This window comes from Stegastes partitus, unplaced genomic scaffold (genome assembly GCF_000690725.1).
Source record: "Stegastes partitus isolate 25-593 unplaced genomic scaffold, Stegastes_partitus-1.0.2 Scaffold1432, whole genome shotgun sequence".
Lineage (NCBI taxonomy): Eukaryota > Metazoa > Chordata > Actinopteri > Pomacentridae > Stegastes > Stegastes partitus.
Window position 1 is genome coordinate 143,707 of NW_007579163.1, and position 22,153 is coordinate 165,859.

Genomic DNA, 22,153 nt, shown 5'->3' on the forward strand with positions numbered 1-22,153 from the left:
TAGAGGTTGATGTTCTGAAGCGTCCTTCACACTGTCTGAGCTTTACACTAACTCTGGCTTCCATTGATAACCCCTGTACCAAGTCTGAAGCAGCTGCCGTCTCTTTTTCATAGCCTGCAACCTGCTAGTTCACTGTCTGTGGAGTCATTGCAGGAGGACAACCACTGCAGCCCTGATTAGTGCTACTATGGCTCCTTGTAGACCTCCTGATTACTGCTGACACTGTTTCCACTGATTTTTTTTTTAATGCTCACTCTGCCATCTTTTTGAAGTCTCACTATCTGATTTTTTTTTCTTTTCCACATAGAGCCATGATGCAGACATATTTGCAGCTCATAGGTCCAAAACTGAGAAAGTTGTGCTGTTCACAGCTCATTTTAGAACCACGTTTATGCAGTTAGACTGATTGGAAAACATGGGTGGACTTTAGTTATCACACTTTTGTTGCATTGAGTTTCTACATTGGGGCCTGAAGTTTTAATACAGTCTTTCTAAAGTGTTTGTTTTTGATTGTTCATGAGAGGAAATTTTCTGCTGTTCAACTGTTACACACATCATTTGGTTTTTCAGGGATGATGCACAGGGGTGGACTCACTTCTTTCATATACTAGAGCTTTTCTATTTGCCTTCAGCTTTTTTCCAGCAGTCATTTGCACAGAAGACGTACAGCAGACGTTTTATTGTTTATTTATTTGCCTTTTTATCTTTCATTCTGAATAAACTCCACTTGCTGAAACACAGAAAATATGACAGGACGGCTTGAGTTTCTTGTCAACAAGAGGTGATAAAGCTTCATACAGTCAATGACATGAAAATCTGGTGTGTATATATGACATTTGAGAAGTTTCATAAAGTGTGCATGTGTCGGTCATCTTTTGTCAAATTGAAAAAAAGAGAACTATTGTTGCTTAACACTTGCTCGATGCTGTGCTGGCACTACGTGAGCTTTTGTGCGTCTCTGTTGTTACACAACATCAACACAGTGTTGGAGCACAAGTGCAAAAACATGGAGGTTCGGAAGATACACTGACTTTGAGGTTAGACTCTAACTTCATGACTTGAGGCACAGGATCACAAAGAAACCACATTAAACACCTGGAAAATGACATTATTGTTATTAACAACACTGTGGCTGCCATCTGCTGGCAGGTAAATACATCTCACATCGTTTTGATAAAAATATTTCTTTCCCGTTGTGCATCTACAGGCGTGAACATAAAACAACGGAACATTTTATTATAAATACTACAATAAAAAAAGCAGTTAATATAAATTTGATCATCTGTAATATCTTGCAGTGTAGAAAAGGGTCAAGTGAGTGATTCTTTTATTTACTTTTTTGGCTCTCATTTCAACCTAAGTTCTTAATTTGGCAATACAAGCCTCTTGTGTTTAGGTATAGTGCAGTTTTAATGTTGTTCAGTCTCTCAGGTGTTGCTGGTCTGCGGCGGCCCCAGAATCCTCTCCTGGTTGTGTTTGCGGAAGAAGGCCTTTCCGAACTCGTACGAGCTGATCATGATGGCGCAGGCCGGAGCCACTTTGATCAGTCTGGGGAGGAGACCTGGCAGAGGGGCGACGGATACGACGTTATGAATCATTTACTTGGATTCTAATATAGAAGGCAAAATATCCAGGAGGTGTCTACCTGCGAAGAGTCCGCCAAAGCCGTCCTGCGCCACGATCCTGCTCATCACACTGAGGGTGGAGGAGGACACATCACCGGACACTAAAAACACAAAAAAAACAGTTAGATGAACCTTTACATACTGTTTCTGTTTGCCAAATCTGACAGCAGTAAAACACCCTACACACTTTCTACGGTCTACATACAGCTAAAGGACCAGAGACATTTCATATGAAGAGAGAAGATGTTTAATGTTCAACAGGGACAAGGTTAATAGACACTTATCAGCCACTAATGCTGCAGTTTCATCCCGACTTTGACTTGTGACCCTGATAACAGTCACGTGACGTCCGACAGCGTAAATTCGGCTGATCAATAACACCTTGAACTGCCCGCCGGTTAAAGCCAGCTCATCCATTCATTATGCAGTTTTATTTTATTACCTGTAGAATAAAAATACATCTCCACCGCTTCAAAACTCAGCAGCTCGGGTGTCCACTAAGACCGGAAGGAGAGCAAACGCTACAGGAGTTTTGAAGTCTCTGCACGGAACATCTGTCTGAATGTTATTGATTCATTAAGTTATTAATGGCCTTTGTCCTACATGTTTATTAGAGTCGCTTTTATCTAATGAACCTCAAGGCTATCTGGTCTTTTAATTAAACCAAAACCTCCACAGTGAGGCTGCATTTTGTTATTTGCGTTCATGGAACAGCAAAGAGCGTTGATATGTTTAAACACAAACCCAACATCTTTCCCTTCAGTCTGACTTTTGACTGATTTTGTTATTTGTTTTGATTTATAGCAATACTACTAATAATAATAACAATATTTTAAGATTATGTGCAATAATAATAGTAATAATTATTATTATTATCATCCATCCAATCATCATTCTTCTTCTTATTATTACTATTATTAGTGCCACAGGCTGAGCACGAGGCCCTACTTGTACAGAGTACAAGTAAATAAGGCTAGAACAGAACAGTAAAAATTAATGCTGGCAATCATTTATATTTTCCATCTATTTAATCCATCTTTTATCATCTATTATTTTGCTATTGTGTATTTGACGTCTTTTAATCGCCTCCCTTGCTGTCATTGTCTTATTTGCTTCTATGACTTTTGACTGATCGTGCCTCTGGTGTTTCCTCATATTTATTTCTGACAGCGTTTCCTCTCCCTGTTTCATTGACTCCTTCATTTCTAACATTATGTTGGTATGGTGGGACTGTTTTTTATTGTCTTTTTATTGTCATTCCAGCCGTCCCGTAAAGCACTTTATTTGTACAAGAAGTGCTATAAAAACAAAGTCTGGTGGGTTTATTTCATAAAAGCGGACGATGTAGTCACACTACAATAGCTATGTGAGGATTGTATTCCTCCTTATGTTGAACACAGTTTCTTTAAGACTCTTTTGCTCTTTTCTTACAGGCTTCACACTTTGGGTGGACGATCAGATTTACAGATTTACGTTGTGCATCTGCTTGTGGACACAGTATTGAAAAACACAAATTGGCCTTTAATTTAAACTGAAGAAGGCTTTCTGATTCACTTTCAACATGCTATCTTACACATATCTATAGTTTTATACCTTCTTTAACTTGTTTAAATGCACATGTATTTTATTTTGTTGGCGTATTTTAAAAGTCAAATTCCTTGTATGTGCTCACATTCTTGGCCAAGAAAGCTGACTGTGTTTGATAAGAGGTGAAAAGAATCTTTAGTCACCTTGATATAACTCCACTGAAATCTTATGTTGTAGCTATTAACAATGAAAATACAAAAAGACCAGCTTCCCATAGATTTGCTATTTTATCTGCCTGCTGTTTTTCTCCTGAATTTAACTAGTAAATCATAAATTAGCTCAACTACTCCACAGTGTTTCTGCTTAACCCTGAATCACTGTTGTAAAACTTTTGCACTCTTTAGATGCATTTATTAGTCTAAATATCGAATAATAAATAAAAGAAATAATGGCATAATTACAGTTCTTTGCTTGCAGCTCTCCCAGCTCCACCTGTCTCCTTGTCTTGACGACATCGAAAGGTAAAGTCACAATGGACGCAACCTGAAAGCAAACACAAAGAGCAAATAATGAATTGTGATATTGTTTGTTCTTTTTTTGCTGAGTCATGACTGTGCTTCTGCAGACTGGAAGCCGCTTCAGAAAAAGAACTCACGGATCCCGACACGGCTCCGGCTATGAAGGTGATGGTGAACGTGGGCTCCCTGGTGTTGTGCCGCGCACACAGCCAGCTCTTGGCTCTCTCGTAGTTGTACCAGTACATGGCGGAGAAGGGCACGTCCCGGAGCAGCGTCGGGCCCAGACCCCTCCACAGAGACCGCCAGCCTTCAGCCTCCACCGCCGAGCGGATCAGCTGAGTCAGCTCCCCGTACGACTGTTTCTGAGACTGAAGCTTCGTCCGGATCAGCTCCAGAGGACTGATCACCGTCGCCGAGCCCACTGACGCACAAAGAAACCACAAACAAGACGTGAAAAAAGGGCCAATTTCCGTTCGGTGGAGCATTTTAATTAAAAAGCTGATTTACGTCTTGATGAAACTGATTTCCCTCCTCCTGCTGTTCTTTTTTTAATAAGTTAGTTTTAATAATCACTCAGTTATCAATAAGAGAATCAGACGATGAGTCATGGTAACAACATCTCTCAGCTTCTCTAAATGAAATCTGATGTGGGACAAAAAGCCAAAAGTTAAGAATGGTTGCTCTTTTAAAGTAATCTGGAAATTAAATCCCCAGCATTATTAAAATACTGCGACATGCTGAAATAAACCGTAATACTGATGACTCAAAATGCTGCGTATATTTTTAGCTCTCCAAACCCCAAAACCAATGTTTGAAAGAATGTTGAGGTTTAAAAAAACGTGAAAATTACAACATTTATCACAGTCAGAAAGTGCAAAAATAGAAAAATTTGTTGGATTTTCAGCTTTCTAACAGTCCTGAAACTACTCCTGTGTTGCGCTCACATTTTTCGAAAAAAAAAACCCCCTAATTTAAGTCATATTCAATCAAAAGTCGCATTATTTGGCACGCCTACTTTAAAGGGTAATTACACGTACCAAATTCTACACTTGTGGAAGAAAAGAAATGCACCACTTCTATATTTTTGGCTAATATAACATAACAATCTTTATTTATAGAACACGTTTCAAAATCCAGGTTTCAAAGTGCTTCACAATGCAGGAAAATAGAACAGAAAAGTCATACAATCCTCAGAAATATCGTTACGTGTGAAGTCTGCAATGTTTTTTTCATCACTAGGCCTCTGTTGCTAAAATAAAGACCAAATCCTGCCATGTGCTCAGTGAGCTCTGAAAGCTCAACAAAGCTCGACTCTATCCTGATAAAAAAACAACAACACAAAAGCAGCTGTGATAAAACACTTATGCAACATGCTGTGTTCAGCCAGACAAAAGGACATCATGCTGGATGGAGCTGTAGGTGAAGAGCTGCAGGTTTGAATGTGCACGATTCCACCACCGAGAAAAAACCACGAAACTCAGCAACAGCTTCGACAGGCTCTACTGGAGGAGCGAGCAGCTCTGGATCAAGATGTTATTTGCAATCTGTGCAGATCCATGATGAGTGGGGTAAACGTAGGCAGCAAACGGTGGACAGTCTCCATATTGACCGTCTGCGTCGATAGTTTAGAACTCAGCTGCCGGGCTTTTAGGAAAGAACAAACAAAGCACATCCCTCCTGTTTTAGCCTCTATACTTCCAGTATGTTTTAGGATAGATTATAGGATATTATTGATCACTTTTAAAGCCCTTCATGGCCTTTCTCCTGGTTTTCTCTGATCTTTTAGTCGCCTTAAAACTCAAATCGGACATTAAGCTCTTTTTGTTCCAATGGCCGGGTTGGAAGGAGTCTGTTCAAGAAAACCATGTCGACAGAACGAACTCTCGTCTTAAAACATACTTTAATCCGACAACTTTTCCTGAAAATAATTGAGTTTTTATTTCCTTTAAGCTGTCTTTTATTTCTTCCAAAAATGTTTCTACCTTTTACAGCACTGTGAGTTTTTTTTTTAAACACCATGTTGTGTTTAAAACTAAAACTCTAATATTTTATGACTTTTCTGTTCTGATTGGCTGCCTTCTAAAGTACTTATGTTTTCAAAAGTGCTCTGTAGATCAAGATTATTATTCATCATTATGGGCATCATGAACGACGGCATTTCTAGTCACTATGTTCACGCATCTCTTTGGTCATTTGAGGGTTTTTTTTATACTCAACATACCTTCATTTCTGTTCCTGTTGACAAAAAAAATGCACGTGGGATCAATATGAACAGAATATTGAATCAGAATCGAAACGAAAACACCTGCGTTCCTCGGTGCAGCTGTGAAGTTATGAGTGACTCAGCCAGAACCAACATTCACTTTACAAATATTCTGGTAATTCTGTCTGAACTGCAGGATGTTATAGTAGGATAGTATTGAAACCAATTAAGATAAGTAGTAAAATATGTATATTACAGAGTAACACATGTGCATACTTAAATAATCACATAAACAATCAAAGAAAATCAACTTCCATTTTATTTTTTTGTGGTTTATGCCATTAAAAAGTGTGTCATGCTGCACTGAAAACATTTTGCAATGAAAATTGAGGCTGCAGTGACGAAAAATCCAACAGGAAATACAATAAAAACGCCCAGAAACTGTGTTGAGTCGAGAGGGTTGAGCTTTGTAATTACCTAACGACAGACTATTACCAGTAATAGATGTAAGAGCTTGTACTGTTATCAATATGTGTCCTGTTAGAGCTGGAAGCAGTTGTTTTTTTCTTCAGTAAAATAAGCAAGCTCACCCCTGGCGATGGCTCCTGCCAGCAGAGGAGCCTCCTGAGCTCGGTCTCCCATCCGGACCCTCAGAGCTGCACACAGCTGATCGTAACACGTGAAGTAGATCACCGTAGCCGGCACCGCCATCACGCTGCAGAGTTGACACGTCACGCGAAAGTCATCCCACAAAAACAAACTCATGAGTAATGTGAAGATACAGCTCAGTGTCACTTAGCGTGAATCAATCTTTGGTAATGACACTTGGAAGAGGCCTGTGGCGGCTCATTCACCAATTAGTACCGCCTCAGAGGGAGCAACAGGATAAATGACCATTGATCCATCACATGTGTTCAATGTAGAGGGAATGAAAGAGACACTCACAGGGTTGGAGGCAGACCGCTCCATAGCGACGCGATGCCCTCGTGACGGACTATCTTGACGAAGGCATCCTTCAGAGACGCAGAAGGAAGAGTCAGTGATGTTTTCTATCAGTTATACAACCAGCGATCATTTTCTCAATCAAGCAATTAGTCTTTTGGTTGATAAATGTCAAAAAATATCTAAGATGACGTCCTCAAATGTCTTGTTTTGTCCAAAGATATTCAGTTTACTGTCACAGAGGAGGACATAAAACTGAAAATATTCACATTTAACGGTCAATCAAAGAATTTTCACTTTTTTTTTTTGTAGAGAATTACTTAAATTAATTAATCAAGTTTCAAAATAGTTGATTAATTAATCTCTGCAGCTCTTTGGTGCAAAACCTGTTTTTTTCTCTTTATGTTCTTTAAAGACATTCTTAAAATAGTTACCAATTAATTAATTAGTTTACAACAAATCAATGTATTGTTGCAGCTCTAGTGTAAAATAATAGTTATTGAGGTTACTTATCTACACTATACATGAATTGTTTTGTTGTAACACCTCCAATCAGTGTCGTTTATCTTATTTCACTATTTTTCTTTTAAAAAAATCCACTCAAACCAATAATTTGATCACTGAAATAGTTGCCCCTTAATTAAATAGTTGACAACTAACTGAATAATCGCTGCAGCTCTATTTTACACACAGAGTACCAGGCTTTATCAACCACAAAAACAAAACCCAAACGGGACCGAGAGCTTGTCTGACTACTAAACCTTTGTGTATTAGTATTGTCAACAAAATGCAAATGTTTTACCAAAGTGCCGCTGAAGTGACCCGGAGCTTTGTACCAGGCCTTGGAGTTGCCGTTTTCACACACACATAAGTGGTCCATGAGTCCATTGCAGTAGACAAAGCATTTCCCTAAAAGACATTTAAAAACAACAACATATATTAGCATTAATATTTACTATACTATAAGCCAATAAAAACTCAATTTAAATTCATGTACCTTTGGGGAAGGGACTTCTCTGTGCTTGCAGTCGGATCTTCACCACATCCAAAGGTGTGACTGAAAAAGAGCAACAACTCAACACGTGTGCAACAATGTCATGTCTTTCTTTGTGTGTCTTTCTTCTCAAACAGCACATCAATACCTATACATGTATCTATAATGACACTGATGTGTGCCACTTGGTTGCTGCAAATCCCATGCTATGTATTTTACATTATTATTATGATTATTAACGGTTTTCTGAAGTAAAGAGAGTTTTGGTTGTTTAATTATTCCAGCAAACAAACAAAATGTACAACAGTTTGAAACCAGTTCAGTGTTCGATCACAGTGCACATCAGGTCACTTCTTGTTTTGTGAAAGTTGCATACAGGATCTACTAAGAATACCCCACATTATCATTTTCACAAAATCCATACTGGCTCGTTGTTGTTCTTCTGGGCTTTGTGACAACGAAGCTCATCAACTCAGCAGCCTTTTGTTTGGCCCTCGAGCCAAAGGCTGCGGAGCTTCCCGTCGGTGTCTGAATGTGAGCCAAAATTAAAGTTTGACTTCATTACTACAACAAAAAAACAATCCTGTACCTTCAGCAGAAACTGAAAATAAATGTATATGAGAGTGTATTCGGAAATCTCAGACAACAGGTTTGTAGTAAATCTTCCTTCACGAAAGTTCTAATATTTAGTTTTTGTTGTAACTGTTTTATAGAAGGTGCTGATTGAACTTCATGGTCACTTTCAGGGAAGTATTTGTGCTTGTTTGGACCCACTAAATATAACAGACATCAGCTTCCAAAATGACTATTAACGTGCATCAGTGCTCAAAACAATACAGCACTGTTGAATTTAACTGCATTACTGCTAGGTTCAACTAAAACTGCAACAATGGAGAGACTACCCATGACAGGTATTAAGTCTGAGCAATTTATGCATCGCTCGAGATTTGCATTTTTTTTAAATTACAAAAATAGGAAAAAACTTTGAATTAAAAAAAAAAAAAAAAATTACAAAAATAGGAAGAGTAACAAATATTCCACATCACGTAGTAAAGCTCTCCAAATGAATACCATATTGTTGATCAAAAATGCAAGTTTTGGGTCCTTGGGACACACCATCACCTCACACTGCTTGGCATTTTGTGTTTGCACAAGCAAAGAAAGCACACAGTTTACATTGTTGACATTTCTTTGCAGCCAGTATGCTGATTCACGAAGGCAGGATTATGAATAAAAAGGCATGAGCAGCTTTTTGAAAATGAAAAAGCTGGGTTCTGTCCTGCTGCTGTAGGTCGATCAGCTATTATTAGGCCGCACATGGAAAGAATTTGCAGTGTCTTCTTGCCTTTGTTTTGTTTGTTAATCAGCAACACAGACAACAGATCTGGTCTAATTATTGTTTTATGGGATCTTATGGGTGATTTTACTCCATTTCTACTGGACTATTTAAAGAATCAGTCATTCAAGTTACTGTTAAATAAGTTATTTTTAAAAGCAAAAATTAGTTTTACAAACCTATAAGATATAGCAGCTTGAGGCTAAAACTGGCCATCCTTGTCTTGCTCTTATCATGTGATCATAGTTAATTATGATGACAATAATGATAAATAAGACTAATTCTAAGGCACATAGTTGGAGAACCACTGCTCTGGCTGCCCGTACTCCCCATCGATGTGGCTGCCTCACGTTTTATCCTCATTACACTTTGAAATAACTCGAAATGGTGCAACTATCAGGTTTAAATGAACACATCTGTGGGCGTCTCACCGAACAGAGATGTGAGGATGGCTCCGGAGCAGGACGCCACCATCTGTTGAACCGGAGTGATGCCATTAGTGGCCGGAGGAGCAGCACCCTGAGCACTCATACTGTCTACAGGAAACACAACAGATGCGCAACATGACATGACGCTACACGCATTTAAATCCATTCGTTAGTTAACACGTGTACAATCATTTGCCAAACAAGCTGATTCGTGTCCACAGAAACCCTGGATTAGTTGGTGCGTTGTCACATGAGGAACACACTTCTCTGGCTAACCTTGCTTAGCTAACTAGCTTAGCCAACTTCATACCTGCTATAGCGCCTCAGCAGCAACGATGTCGTCAATGAACACGTACATAACTCTGAGAATTTGTGTTTCTTGCTGCTGTCCTGAAGGCTCTGACAGTTACAGCACGTGTGTCGGTGTGTGTCCGGGGTCAGCAGTTAGCTATTAACACATAACAAACATTACATCAGGACGTAATACTGATTTCAGCGGCGCACATTCTTGAAATCTTCGTACTTTTTTACATTAGCTAGCCAAAAATAAAATATCCACACATATAAAAACATGATTAGTCTTTTAGCTAAACATTTTACCGATACAGGTTTTTTATTTAATATCACTTTATTAAATTTTACAATTATGACGAAACATCATATTCAAACATAAATGCGTTTACCTATTTCTCAGTGTTGCCAGGTTTGGAGCTTTTCCGTTCCAAAGCAAATAACTCTGTTTTCCTAAAATATAGCTTATATAAGTGCAGTAAAGTTACCAAAGTCAAATGTGTTGCTAAAGACTAAAACATGAACTTAATTTATTTTAAAAACTAACAGTTACGTGTAGCTGCATGGCTGTTTATACTGGTGGTGATTGCGTGGACGGAAGGTGTCAAACCTGGCATCACAGACTTTCTCTTCACCGGATTTAAAGCGGGAAATGGACTTTGTAGACAAACAGCGATAGAAAAAAAGTTGACCAAAAGTGGCTGAATTTTTTTTGTTAAACCGCTTCTCTGTGGATATTTTACGTTGGCAAACATGCTACCGCGGCTCTCATCGACGTTATTCCGCGAAATAATGTGAGCTAAGCGGCCAACCGGCGAAGCTGTGAGTCCGCTGGAGAGCCGCGGCTGTGAACGTACGTTAAGATTCAATTTGAAGCAGTTCGGTTTAAGTTAAAGGGGGCAGAGAGCTGCGTGTCTCGGCTCAGTTTCACAAGTTAAGCTCTTGTTTGGTCATACTCTTTGTAAACAACTATATCCTTGTTTACTAGCAGGGGGCAGAAGAGGACTTTGGGTTATGTTGACCGAATAGAAAAAATATTTATTTCTCCATGAAAGAGAATAAAATGAAGCCGAAACGCACCCAGAGGCCAACAGGAGCCAAGTGGGAAGGTACTTATGATGTTTATTTCCGTGTTATATGAATGTTAACTGGCTGTTTATGTGTGTTTGAAACGTAGGTTAAAGTCAACTAACTAATGGCTAAAGATATAAACAAATCTATCTATCTATCTATGAAGAGTTAATTTGCAAAAACAGATAACTCCGTCTTCACAAACCTTCAGAAAACCCACTTTTCCATCGTCTACCTGAGACAACATCAATCAAACTTAAGTTATCTCTATTTATGTCATTTCTACTGAGTCAAATCCACTCAGCTTCGGTTTGATTCATACTATCTCAAGCAAACAACAACAAAAAAATAAGTTTTCTAAAATCTACAAAAATGGAGTTATCTGTCTTGGCAAATGAACTCTTCATATATAGATATAGGTATAGGTATAGATATAGATATATTAAAGCTACTCGTTGTGTTGTGTGGATGTGGATCTGCAAAGAATGTGATAAATGTCATTTTTAAAAAACTAAATTAAATCCCCTTTGTTGTTTTGGTGAAATTTTATATTAAGATGTCTCAAATTTAAGTAGCTGGATATCACTGGAGAACAGCCAGAGCTTTTACATTTTTATTATAGGATTATAAAAACTTTATTCATCCCAAGGGAAATGCTTGTGCCAGATATTGTTCAGAAAAAAACTAAATGACTTGAGAATGAATGCAGTGCCTATCAGAAAAGCATTAAAATATAAGTGTGATACCTAAAATAAGACCAGTATAGAAAAGTAAAATAAAATAATGCTGCCAATAATATTGAAATATTGCACATAAAAAAAATGACACACTACATTGACAATGTTGCACCTGAAACTGAAATATTGCACATGAAAGTGAAATGTTACACATAATAGGATAGGATAGTTACTTTATTGATCCGTTTACAGGAAATTACTTGTTACATTAAAACACAGACAACCCCACAAGACACCCAACATTGAAGGGACACATAAGATATAAAACAAAATATACAATATAAAATAAAAATAAGATAAACAAATAGGGACCAAGTGTGCAAAATTAGACCGTGCAAAAGATGGATTTTAAAAGTGTATGTACATGAAATGTCATCGTTATGCAGCCATGTGGTTTTATTGCACATTATAGAGTCTGATAGCAGGTGGCAGGAGGGACCTCCTGCTATATTCACGCCTGCATTTTGGAATAATCCTACTGAATCTGATATTGCACAAACTGTTGATGAAAGTAATATTGCAAGGGATATTGATACTATAGTTCAGCACTAAGTGTCAGATGTTTTACCTTTTATATGTTTACTTTATGTACTTATTAGAAATTTCTGTAAAGGACAACAAGACAGCATCCCAACTATACAGGCCCATAGTCTACCTAAATCACACAGTGCAGTGGCAGACCTTTTTTAAATTCTGTTTTTTAAAATGATTTTGATCAATATTTCCATTTAATCATGATTTAGAAGACACTGCCATTCATAAAACAGACAAACTGTACTGAGCCAATTAAACTATCCACACTTGGTTGTAATGGTAGGCTAATAAACTGCATTATCAATCTGTGACTGGCTGTCTGTTGCCTTATTTTTTATTTATTTCATTTCAATTCTTACCAAAATGCCACAACTGCAAAAATTCTCTGTAATAATCCATTTGATGTACCTGAAACAGTTGTAATTCTCAAGGAGAAACTTTAACAGACAATAACAATGTAGTGCTATTTATACTGGATTTATTCCTAATGTGACCACATTGCTCCCAATAATTTCACTGCAGAAACTGTGACTCTTTACAGCAGCTTTGTGGGCTTGTTGGCAACAATCACAATGACCTTTCAGAAGATTTAAATAATCAACAAAGTCAGCAAAGAAAAGAGAGTGACGTGCTACGTGTGTTTTTCTCTAAAAGCAGATTTCAACAATTAAAGCGAAAGATTGAGCAGCAGGATGTGATATAAATGTCAGGAGGAAACTCTCAGCTCTGGTGGGCTTCAGTCCAGTTTATCCTCGGCTTATCTTAAGACAAACCAAGACAAGGGAGCTAATTTACATAATCTTTTCCCCAAGTGAGTCAGATGAGGACAAAACTTGACATTAAACAGGCAATGGGTGTCATATAAAGAGTTAACAGAAGTGACCTGATACATAACTAATTGAACATTAATGGATTTTTTTGTGTTAGTTGAGTTATCTGATTAATGTTTAAAGCAAAAGAATACCACTGAGCTCGTTAATTTATTCTGTTATCCTCTGATTGTCTTTTAGGAAAAGGTGGAAGTGCCGGCGATAAGACGACGCTGAGCCACATGAAGATAACGTCGCTCGTGTCTTCTGCTGCTGCACAAGTCAAACCCTTTGCTGGGAAGGTGTTTTACTTGGACCTGCCGTCAAACAGAATAGCAGAGAGGCTGGAGGCTGACATCAAAGACCTGGGAGGGGTGAGGCACAGACAGATGTGACTGTCGGAAACTTAGAATCAGTCATTTCTCTCGAGACAGCTTCACATATGTACGGTCAGGCTGTGCGGATGTGCTACCGAGTTCATCACAACGCATACTATCATATTTTGTGTTGCTATGGCGTTATATTTGCAAAGACTGACCTATCAGCTCCCGAAATATGATCAGTTTACGTCATTGTTATGATGCTGTGACTGAAATAAGACCAAGAACAAGCAATTACTTGAATGTTTTTAGTATTGCTGGCAATACAATGGTTGAATTTTGTTTTTTGTGTTTGTGAAGCGAGTTTACTCTTTAGTCAGTTCATCTCAAATGATCACATGTTAAGAATAATTTCTGCTCGACCAGCTCTGATTTACTTCACATATGTATGGCATAAAATACAGATATTTAAAATGGTATCTGTGAAATGTACATTGATATCAAGTGCTTTTTAAGATAATTTTTTTGAAAAAAATGCTTGTCGACCCGCTTTTATCATGTTTTTTTTACGCATTGAAATACGAGACAGTTTGAACCACAATATCTTAGAAACTATGGAAGATGAAAGTCTAAAATTTTTGCTGATATTTCTCATCCATACATTGATTCAGAATCTGCTATACTGCACAAGTAGATCTAATAATAGGTGGGATGAAAGATTTAAAAAAAGAAACGTTGAAGAAAGCACTATATTTGATGACACAGTAACAAAAACAATTAATAATGCAGAAGTCCACCAGTGATATTTTCTGAACCAGATGGAGTTTTTAATGAATTTTTTTTGCATTTTGACTCACCCATGATCAGAGATTTTTTTGATCCACTTGTCCAGTATTGCAGATTCTGAATTAAAGGCATGATTGAAAAATAACTAGCAGTGAAATGTTCAGGCTTTAATCTTTAGTAGCTCTGATACAGTCATTCAAATATAGCTTCAAATTTCCATCCATCCATCCATTCTCCATCCACCGCTTAATCCTCATTACGGTCGTGGGGGGCTGGAGTCTATCCCAGCCGACTCAGGGTGAAGGCAGGGGACACCCTGGACAGGTCACCAGTCTATCACAGGGCTACACTTAGAGACAGACAACCAAGCACACTCACATTCACACCTACAGACAATTTAGAATCACCAATTAACCTCAACATGTTTTTGGACTGTGTGGGAGGAAGCCAGAGAACCCGGAGAGAACCCACGCTGCACGGAGAGAACATGGAGACTCCATGCAGAAAGATTCCGGTGCCCCATCGGGACGCAAACTGGCGACCTTCTTTATGATTTGCTAATTGCTTTGTTTGAATATGAAATGGATTTATTTCGCGCCTTAGGTTTAACAATTTTGTCTGTTTCTTCTTCTTGTCATTCAGATTGTTGAGAAGTTCTTCAGTAAGGAAATTAAGTATTTGGTGTCGAACAAGCGGGAGGCTCGCTACGTTCGTTGCCTCAGACATGACTCTCCAGTGCCGAGCCCCGACTCTGGACAGAGTTCACCACAGCCTCGATCCAACCCGCGCCGACCCGACGTCAGCGGGGACAGCAAAAGCAGGTCCCAGGTTCAAACAGATGCCGTAAGTTCAACCACATACGTTTGTAGATTGTACTGACGCTCATGTCTTGTACGTTGTTTTTCCAGTCATTAACATCAGTCATTTTCATTTTTCTGTCGCTGTTTTGCAGTTTGCCACGAGCCGAGGGAAGTCTTTGGTGGAGAGAGTAGTGAAGGAGCAGGTTAGTTAAGTCAACGCTGATGATAGTCGCTGAAGAATTCCAGTTGCCTCTTTTGCTTTTCAGTGTTAAAACTCACTTGTTTGTTTCTAGGAGAGGGTACAAATGAACAAGATCCTGTCAAATGCTCTGGAGTGGGGTGTGAAAATCCTCTACATAGATGGTATGTAGCACAGTTTGTGTTGCACCACTTTAACCATTTTTCTCCATTGTTTGCATTTGTGCTGTGCATGAAGCTGTAGTTGTGTTGTTTTATTGCAGATGTGTTGGCTTATGTTCAGAAGAAAAAAAGGATCATCAGCAGCAGCCAGGTTCCTGCAGCTGCTGCATCCAAAACAACCATACGTTCACAGGTTGAATGCATTATTTATAAAATGAAATATTATCATAAAAGTGATTGTTTTTCAACATTAAGTCTTGTTTTCAACTTCTTTTTCTGTCACTATTAAAAGGTCAAAGCTGAGCCAGCAGCAAAGCAAGTCTTTCAGAAATGCAAAGGTAGATATCTTTATTAGGATCATGCAAGTTTTCTGAGCTGATTTTTATGAATCATTCTTTATTTGTAGGCAGGACTGTTCAGTACCCATGTTGTTCTGTAAATACGTGTTGCAATCCATGATGTGTGTTGCAGGGGGGAGGATCAGTAAACCTTTCATCAAGGTTGAAGATTCAAGCAGGTGAGATGATTTTATCACAAGAACCTGTGTCCGAATCTAACGTCTTTAAGTTGTTTTCATCTGTGCACTGTGTAACGTGTATCTGTCCTCATCAGACACTACCGTCCAATCTACCTCACGATGCCAAACATGCCAGAGTTCAACCTGAAGACTGTCGCTCCCTGCAGCCCCTTCTGTCCCGACGAGAAGGATCCTGTTGGAACCAAGCAGCGAGGACATAGGTAGCGTTACTTTTAGCTAATTTAACATGTGCACAGTTGCATGCCTCATTTTTGAAAAACCTCTCACCACACACAACTGAATCACTTGCTGTTGAGCAAGTTGTATCCCCTGACATTTCACCCTAAGTATATTCAGTGTCAGTATATAGCCTTAATTTACTCGCATCAGCAACATTTGTAATGCTGTGTGTAAGTTTGTATGCAGGATGTTCTGTTCCTAATTCCTAACTGTGCTGAAGATTTTCAGTGACTTAAACTGACTAACTTACATTTTTAATATTTCAGCACCAATATTGGTCCAAAAACATCACAGAGAGCAAAAGATGCAGTTCTAAAATCACAAAACACTTCACATCTATTATATCTATTAAAAACTGAAATTTCCATGAAAATAATAAAGACAGTTTGTAATAATTAATGTAATCCAGGAGCTGAAGTTTAGTTTGTTGCTTCCAGCTGTTTGTCAGACATTTTCCTCTGAGTTTATTGAATTCTTGCAGCATCAGACAGCAGCAGGATCCATATGAGTCTCTCAAAAGAGAGAAAACAGCAGCACTAGCTTTATTAATTACCCATAATTATAAGTTATCAGCTGAGCTTTCACACAGAGTCACAGTTTATCAGCTGCAGGATTTAGGCTTAGTCTGTTTATTAGTGCAATAATATATTTTCACTTTACTGTAATTTACTGTTCAATCTGTATGACAAATACGGTCACTGTGGTGGTGGCAGCAATGTTATTTATCCTCATGTCTGAATGGGACTTAATCAACTCACTAATGAATGTACATTTCCTAATTCAGGGTTGTATGTTTGGTCAATTTTGAAGCTCCTGGATGTGCAGCAAGAATTTCAAGTTCTGTGGTGCTCTGCTTGAGGCGCTCCAAAAAAATAAAAAAAAAATCCCATCAAAAAGGAATAAAAAACACATAAAAAATGCAGAATTCCACATCTCTTTCATCTTATTTTTATTTCTTTGCCTTCCGGACTCCTGTCCTGTACAGAGGTGCGAAGGCCTCGGGCAGCGAGGAGAAAGCTCACGGCCGAAAGAAGAACCGAGACAAGAAACGAGGCGGCTACTGCGAGTGCTGCATGATCAAATACGACAGCCTCACAATGGTAAGATAGCACTTCAGAAAACGCACACAACACAGAGCGTATATGATTTAGATACTCGTCATTTCAAGTCCTAATATTACCTTTTGTATGTGCTCATTTTGAAAGATGTCTTAAACTCTAATTGGATTACACAGCGAAGTGAAGTTATTAAATAGCTATAAAAACATCAAAACAGTCTAGAGATCACTCTTTACTGCGTAGTTACTGAAAGCAACTTTATTATTTTGTGTTTTTTACTCATTTATATATGCAAGTGTGACAGCATTTTTATCAAAGCGTAGATGTGTTTTGATATTAAATTAGAAATGAACAAATATAAACCTCCAGTTATTCAGTAATTCAGCCTTTATATGAACCATGTATGAAAAAAAACTGCATTTAAAATTCCACATTTCTCATCTTGATGATGCTGATGCTGTAAAAATAATAATAATAATACATGTTACATGGTCCGGTATGTGTCGTTTTCATTTTAATTAAACATGGTGCTGCTTTCAGCTCCGAATGTATAAATGAAATGTATGAACACTGAGCTGAATCAAATCAATAATTGACACAGAAAAATAACCGCGCTTATCTGTAATTGCCGTCTATTTTGAGTCTCGGCACAATGGTGGGAGGAGGAGCTGCTGCGGTGTTTAACGTAATCATGGAAATGATGCTCATCATCAAAATGCTCCATTAGGTTGCTCAGTAAATTACCTTCCCTCACTGTGCACAGTTTGTCATGTAGCAGAAGCTTGGAAAAGGAGTTGTTTTTTTTGTATGTAGGAGCTTATGCAATAGAGAAAATTGTCCCCTCAGTAGCCTTTTACCGGACAGCTGTAATTATCCATGATTCAAACGGGTCATTTTTTTTGTTCAGCATCTGCAGAGCGACCGTCACAAGGCTTTCTCCAAGAGTGATAAATACTCGGTGGTGGACGGACTGGTCTCGGCCCTGAGCTGCAACTTCGTCCACATCAGAACCAAAGTTAAAAGGTAACTTTTTTTTACTTTGAAACCTGAAACTTAAATAAGTAAAACACATGTATACACAGTTGTCATGAGCAAAGCTGATGCACAATTAAACCCCAAATTATTCAAACTCATGCCAACTTTTGATTTATTTGACCAATAGGTTTCCTCTTGGAAATGACAAATAAGTGACAAAGACAGTAAGATGTTTGTGTTAGAGGATGCTAATGATGAATTTGAATTGTATTTTTTTTATGTATGTTTTTTATTAAAATGCAATGTCCAAAATGATGTATTGTAAAAGAAGTGAGGAACAACATCCCAATGGAGACATGCAGACAGACTGTTAGCATCTACAACTGTAGTCAAAAATCCATCATGAACATCTCAACTCATTGTTTTACTGCCTTTTGTCACTTGTTAGAGCAAAAGAAGCCCATTAATGAAACAGAAATTCACTATAAATCAACATTTCTCATGGCTGTGCATAATTTTAGGCTCAATCAAATACATATTTCACAGCACTCAACTAATTTCTGATTTTTCTTTAATTCCTGTTAGACCAAAGTGCAGCGTTTCCTCTGTTCTGATTGTTCCTGGACCACGTGGGAGAACTGACCTCGGGCAGAAGGGAGATCTTGATCCCTCAGAGACTGTTGACGGAGACGAGGGATCGCATTCAGGACACAATTTAAAAAAGACATCGACGCCTGATTCTGCATCTCTGATTCTCAGAGAGCGCTATCCGAGGAACTGCAACACCTACTGGGACAGGTCCAAGCACAAATCTCTCGCACGAAAGCGGCCATGCAGACAGGATTCTTGTACGCAAAAAGCCAAACAGGCTCAAGTTTCTCGGGTGAAGCTGGAAACGGACCACTCTTTTCCCTTCAGAGTTCCACAGACCGACCAGGAGGACCTAACATCTCACCAAGACAGGAACACTCGCCTCCGTAGTGTGGATGCACGGAATGAAATATCCTCAAAAAGCATCGACGAGGAGACAAATGTACACGAGGATCCTGATTTGAAAAAGGATCCGTTGCTGTTTGAGGCCGCTAAGGACAGAAATGTTTCACCAGAGACGGTCGCCGTAAATAATCTCTCAGAAAAGGAAGAAGAAGAAGAAAGCCGTCCTACACAAAGCTTCTCTTTGGTCCGAAAGATTCAGAGGAGAGTCAGAGTTTATAAGCGCAAGAGACGGAAAGTGGACACGTCCGTTGAAAAGCCGAGAGACGATCCTGACTCCATGCTGAGTCTGTGGAAGCTTTTCCAGTCCAGCGATGACATGGACGTGGAGTTTCATGGATTTCCAGACAAGGAGAGGTCAAATGAACTGAAGGGATAAGCTGGACTGTCTGTTCCAGAGACTACGCTGGTCTTTAGATTTTTGTTGTATTTGAAAAACATGTTAAAAAAAAAGACGATGGAAGGATCCACACAGGCTTTCGGTTTACCCCCTGCTACTGATAAACGGCAGCTACTGGTTCACGTTAACATTTTCTTTGCAGAGTATAGTAAGCTTTAAAGTGAAAAGATCACATCTCAGCAGGAGAATTACTTTTAACAGTGGTGATAAAATGTAAAATTTTTGACATTATACACATTGTTTTTATTTGCAACCCTTCGCTGACATTCATTTGGCATTTTGATTTTAAACTCAAAACATGCACAATATAAAATATCACCTAAATGTCAGAAGAGACGAATTACATCACCTTAATAGTTCCATTATTTAACAGTAGAGTAACTTCTAAACTAATAGTTCATATTTACTTTATTAACAATACAGACTCCACCGTAAGTTCACATCTTTCCTTTTTTAACACTTGCTAATTAAACTTTCTAATGATTGGGATGAATATTATGCTGGAATATTCCTCTTCTTCGAACAATATATATAAATGTCATCTCCCAAACAGCTTTTGCACTTATGCAGCCCCTTATCATCATCATGCTGCCACCTCCGTGCTTTACTGTCAGGACTATGCATTCACTAGATGCTAGACTCCATCTAAACCAAATTAATCTTGGTCTCATCCAAGATGTGCTCCCAACAATCATCAGGCTTCTGTTCAGGTTCTTTAGCAGTTTCATCTTGCAGTTTTGCACCAAAGAGTAAGTAAGGGTGTTTTATTAGATGCCGTCCATTGAGTTTGATGTTGTGAAGTGTCTGAGCTTCACAGAAACTCTGATTTCCATTGATAACCCCTCTACCAAGTCTGAAGCAGCTGCCTTTGTCTGTTCATCAGGGTTTTATTGCGACCACTGCAGCCCTGATTAGTGCTACTGTGGCTCCTTCTCGACCTCCTGATCACTGCTGCAGATGATTTTTAGTTGATCTTTCTGTAACATTTTCCATCTTTTTAAAGTCTCACAATCAGATTTTTCAGCTCCTCTTGTTCAGTTATTTTCCGTGTGGAGCCAAGATGTAGACATGCAGATAGAAACAGCTCTTAGGTCCAAAAGTGAGGATCTTTCTGAACCATATTTGTGCACTTGGACTGATTGGACATCACAGGTGGACTAGTTTTAGTGATCACAAGTGGATTCACTTTTGTTGCACTTTGGGGACTAAATTTTCACTGTGGACTTTCTACAGTACTTGTTTTAATTGTTCATAAGAGGAAATAATCTACCTTTCAAATTAGAAATAATGCAGTTATTAAGAAGTGATAGATTTTTTACTCTTCTGACATTTAAGTGATATTACACGCTCACTTCTGTTTGTACATTATTGTCATTTTCGTAATTCTGACAGGGCAGTAATTTTCCAGCACGGATACCATTTATTGCCACTAGAAAAACAGTTTTACAGAAAGGTTTATTTTTATTGTATTGCGGTCTTTTCCTCTGAATAGTGAATGTCTAAAGAGCAACAGTTGGAGGAGAAAAAAAAGGCAGCTCAGGTCAAAACAATAACCTTTAGCACATCTTTCCAACCACAGGGGACGGCTGGTGTCTGTGTTACAGTAATAAAATACATGTGCTCATTGTGTATATGTGATGAATGTGTGGTATTTGACATTTTAGGATTCGTCCTAAGTGCACTTCTTAATGACCTGCCTTCACGTGTCTTTTTATTTATTTATTTTCCCCCTGATGCATTAGCTCAGCGTCTCCCCTTTTTTCCCTGCGTTTAGTGCATTAGCGCAGCGTCCTTGTTCCCCCTTGCCGCTCTCAAATGGACGCTCCGGGTCAAATGGGAGCCTCTGTGCCACTGGCGTTAAGAAAATGAGTGTGTTTCTGAGGTACAAGCACAGCAGAACTACAAACGAAAAGGGGTGAACGTGGGCGTTTATGTCGTACGGATGGAACCCTGCTGCTGCTGCTGCTGGGATTTATCAGCAGAGTGCACAACCTCTACCTTCAAACATGATATACCTGCAGATTTGAGCTTGTTGCATATAGGAGGATGCCAGTAAACGCCTCAATATTAACTAATATGCTGATACTGTCACGATGCAGAGTTTATCCACCAGAGGGCGCTGAAAAGTTTATTTTTCATTCATCCCCATGCAAACTTTTGATTTATAGTGACTTTTTTATTCATCAAATAAAACTCTTAAGGCTGGAAATGGCACAAGAGTAAAAACAAGAATTAACTGTTTTTATTTAGTTTTTGCATTTTTAATGAAAATGCCATGTGGGAAAATTGTCATGTCTCTGGGGTGTCTTCGCAGATTAACATCTCTAACAATGTCTTAGTGATTTTTTTTTTCTACCTGTTTACGCAATTTCCAGCTAAAACAAACCTTTTAGTGAAATAAACCTCCCTAAAAATCTAATTTTGGTATGGAAATAAGTAATTGTCGGCTTCTACAGTCCCCACGTAGCACCTATTTCATTAATAATATATAATAATGTAGAACAGGAAATGTTTTATTGGAGTTTCTTAAGATGTACATCAGCACAAGTTAAACTTTATCTTACTTTTTGTAGATGTCAGACATTATTTTTAAGTTTTGGGTTTCATTTTGTGTGCTTTACTTTTTTTTATGGCTAAATAAGCACAAAACCATAAATATAATATTGTTCATGTTTAAAAACTCAGCTGA

General features: G+C 38.4%; 2 protein-coding genes across 2 annotated transcripts; one reads left to right on the top strand and one right to left on the bottom strand.

Annotated features, from left to right (window-relative positions):
• Positions 1-664: 664 nt before the first annotated feature.
• On the bottom strand, positions 665-10,026 carry slc25a40 (solute carrier family 25 member 40). Its single transcript, XM_008299565.1, has 10 exons — positions 9,884-10,026; positions 9,577-9,681; positions 7,813-7,872; positions 7,618-7,724; positions 6,819-6,886; positions 6,464-6,588; positions 3,808-4,091; positions 3,614-3,695; positions 1,646-1,726; positions 665-1,561 (listed from the first exon to the last, which is right to left on the bottom strand). Exons 2-10 carry the CDS (start codon positions 9,674-9,676, stop codon positions 1,428-1,430), a joined length of 1,041 nt encoding a protein of 346 aa, XP_008297787.1. The 5' UTR covers positions 9,677-9,681; positions 9,884-10,026; the 3' UTR covers positions 665-1,427.
• Positions 10,027-10,677: 651 nt separating this feature from the next.
• Positions 10,678-21,690, top strand: dbf4 (DBF4-CDC7 kinase regulatory subunit). The gene is made up of 13 exons (XM_008299566.1): positions 10,678-10,717; positions 10,856-10,973; positions 13,217-13,389; positions 14,764-14,964; positions 15,074-15,124; positions 15,215-15,284; positions 15,383-15,474; positions 15,574-15,619; positions 15,753-15,798; positions 15,894-16,019; positions 17,024-17,138; positions 18,004-18,119; positions 18,657-21,690. Exons 2-13 carry the CDS (start codon positions 10,913-10,915, stop codon positions 19,441-19,443), a joined length of 1,884 nt encoding a protein of 627 aa, XP_008297788.1. The 5' UTR covers positions 10,678-10,717; positions 10,856-10,912; the 3' UTR covers positions 19,444-21,690.
• Positions 21,691-22,153: the final 463 nt, after the last annotated feature.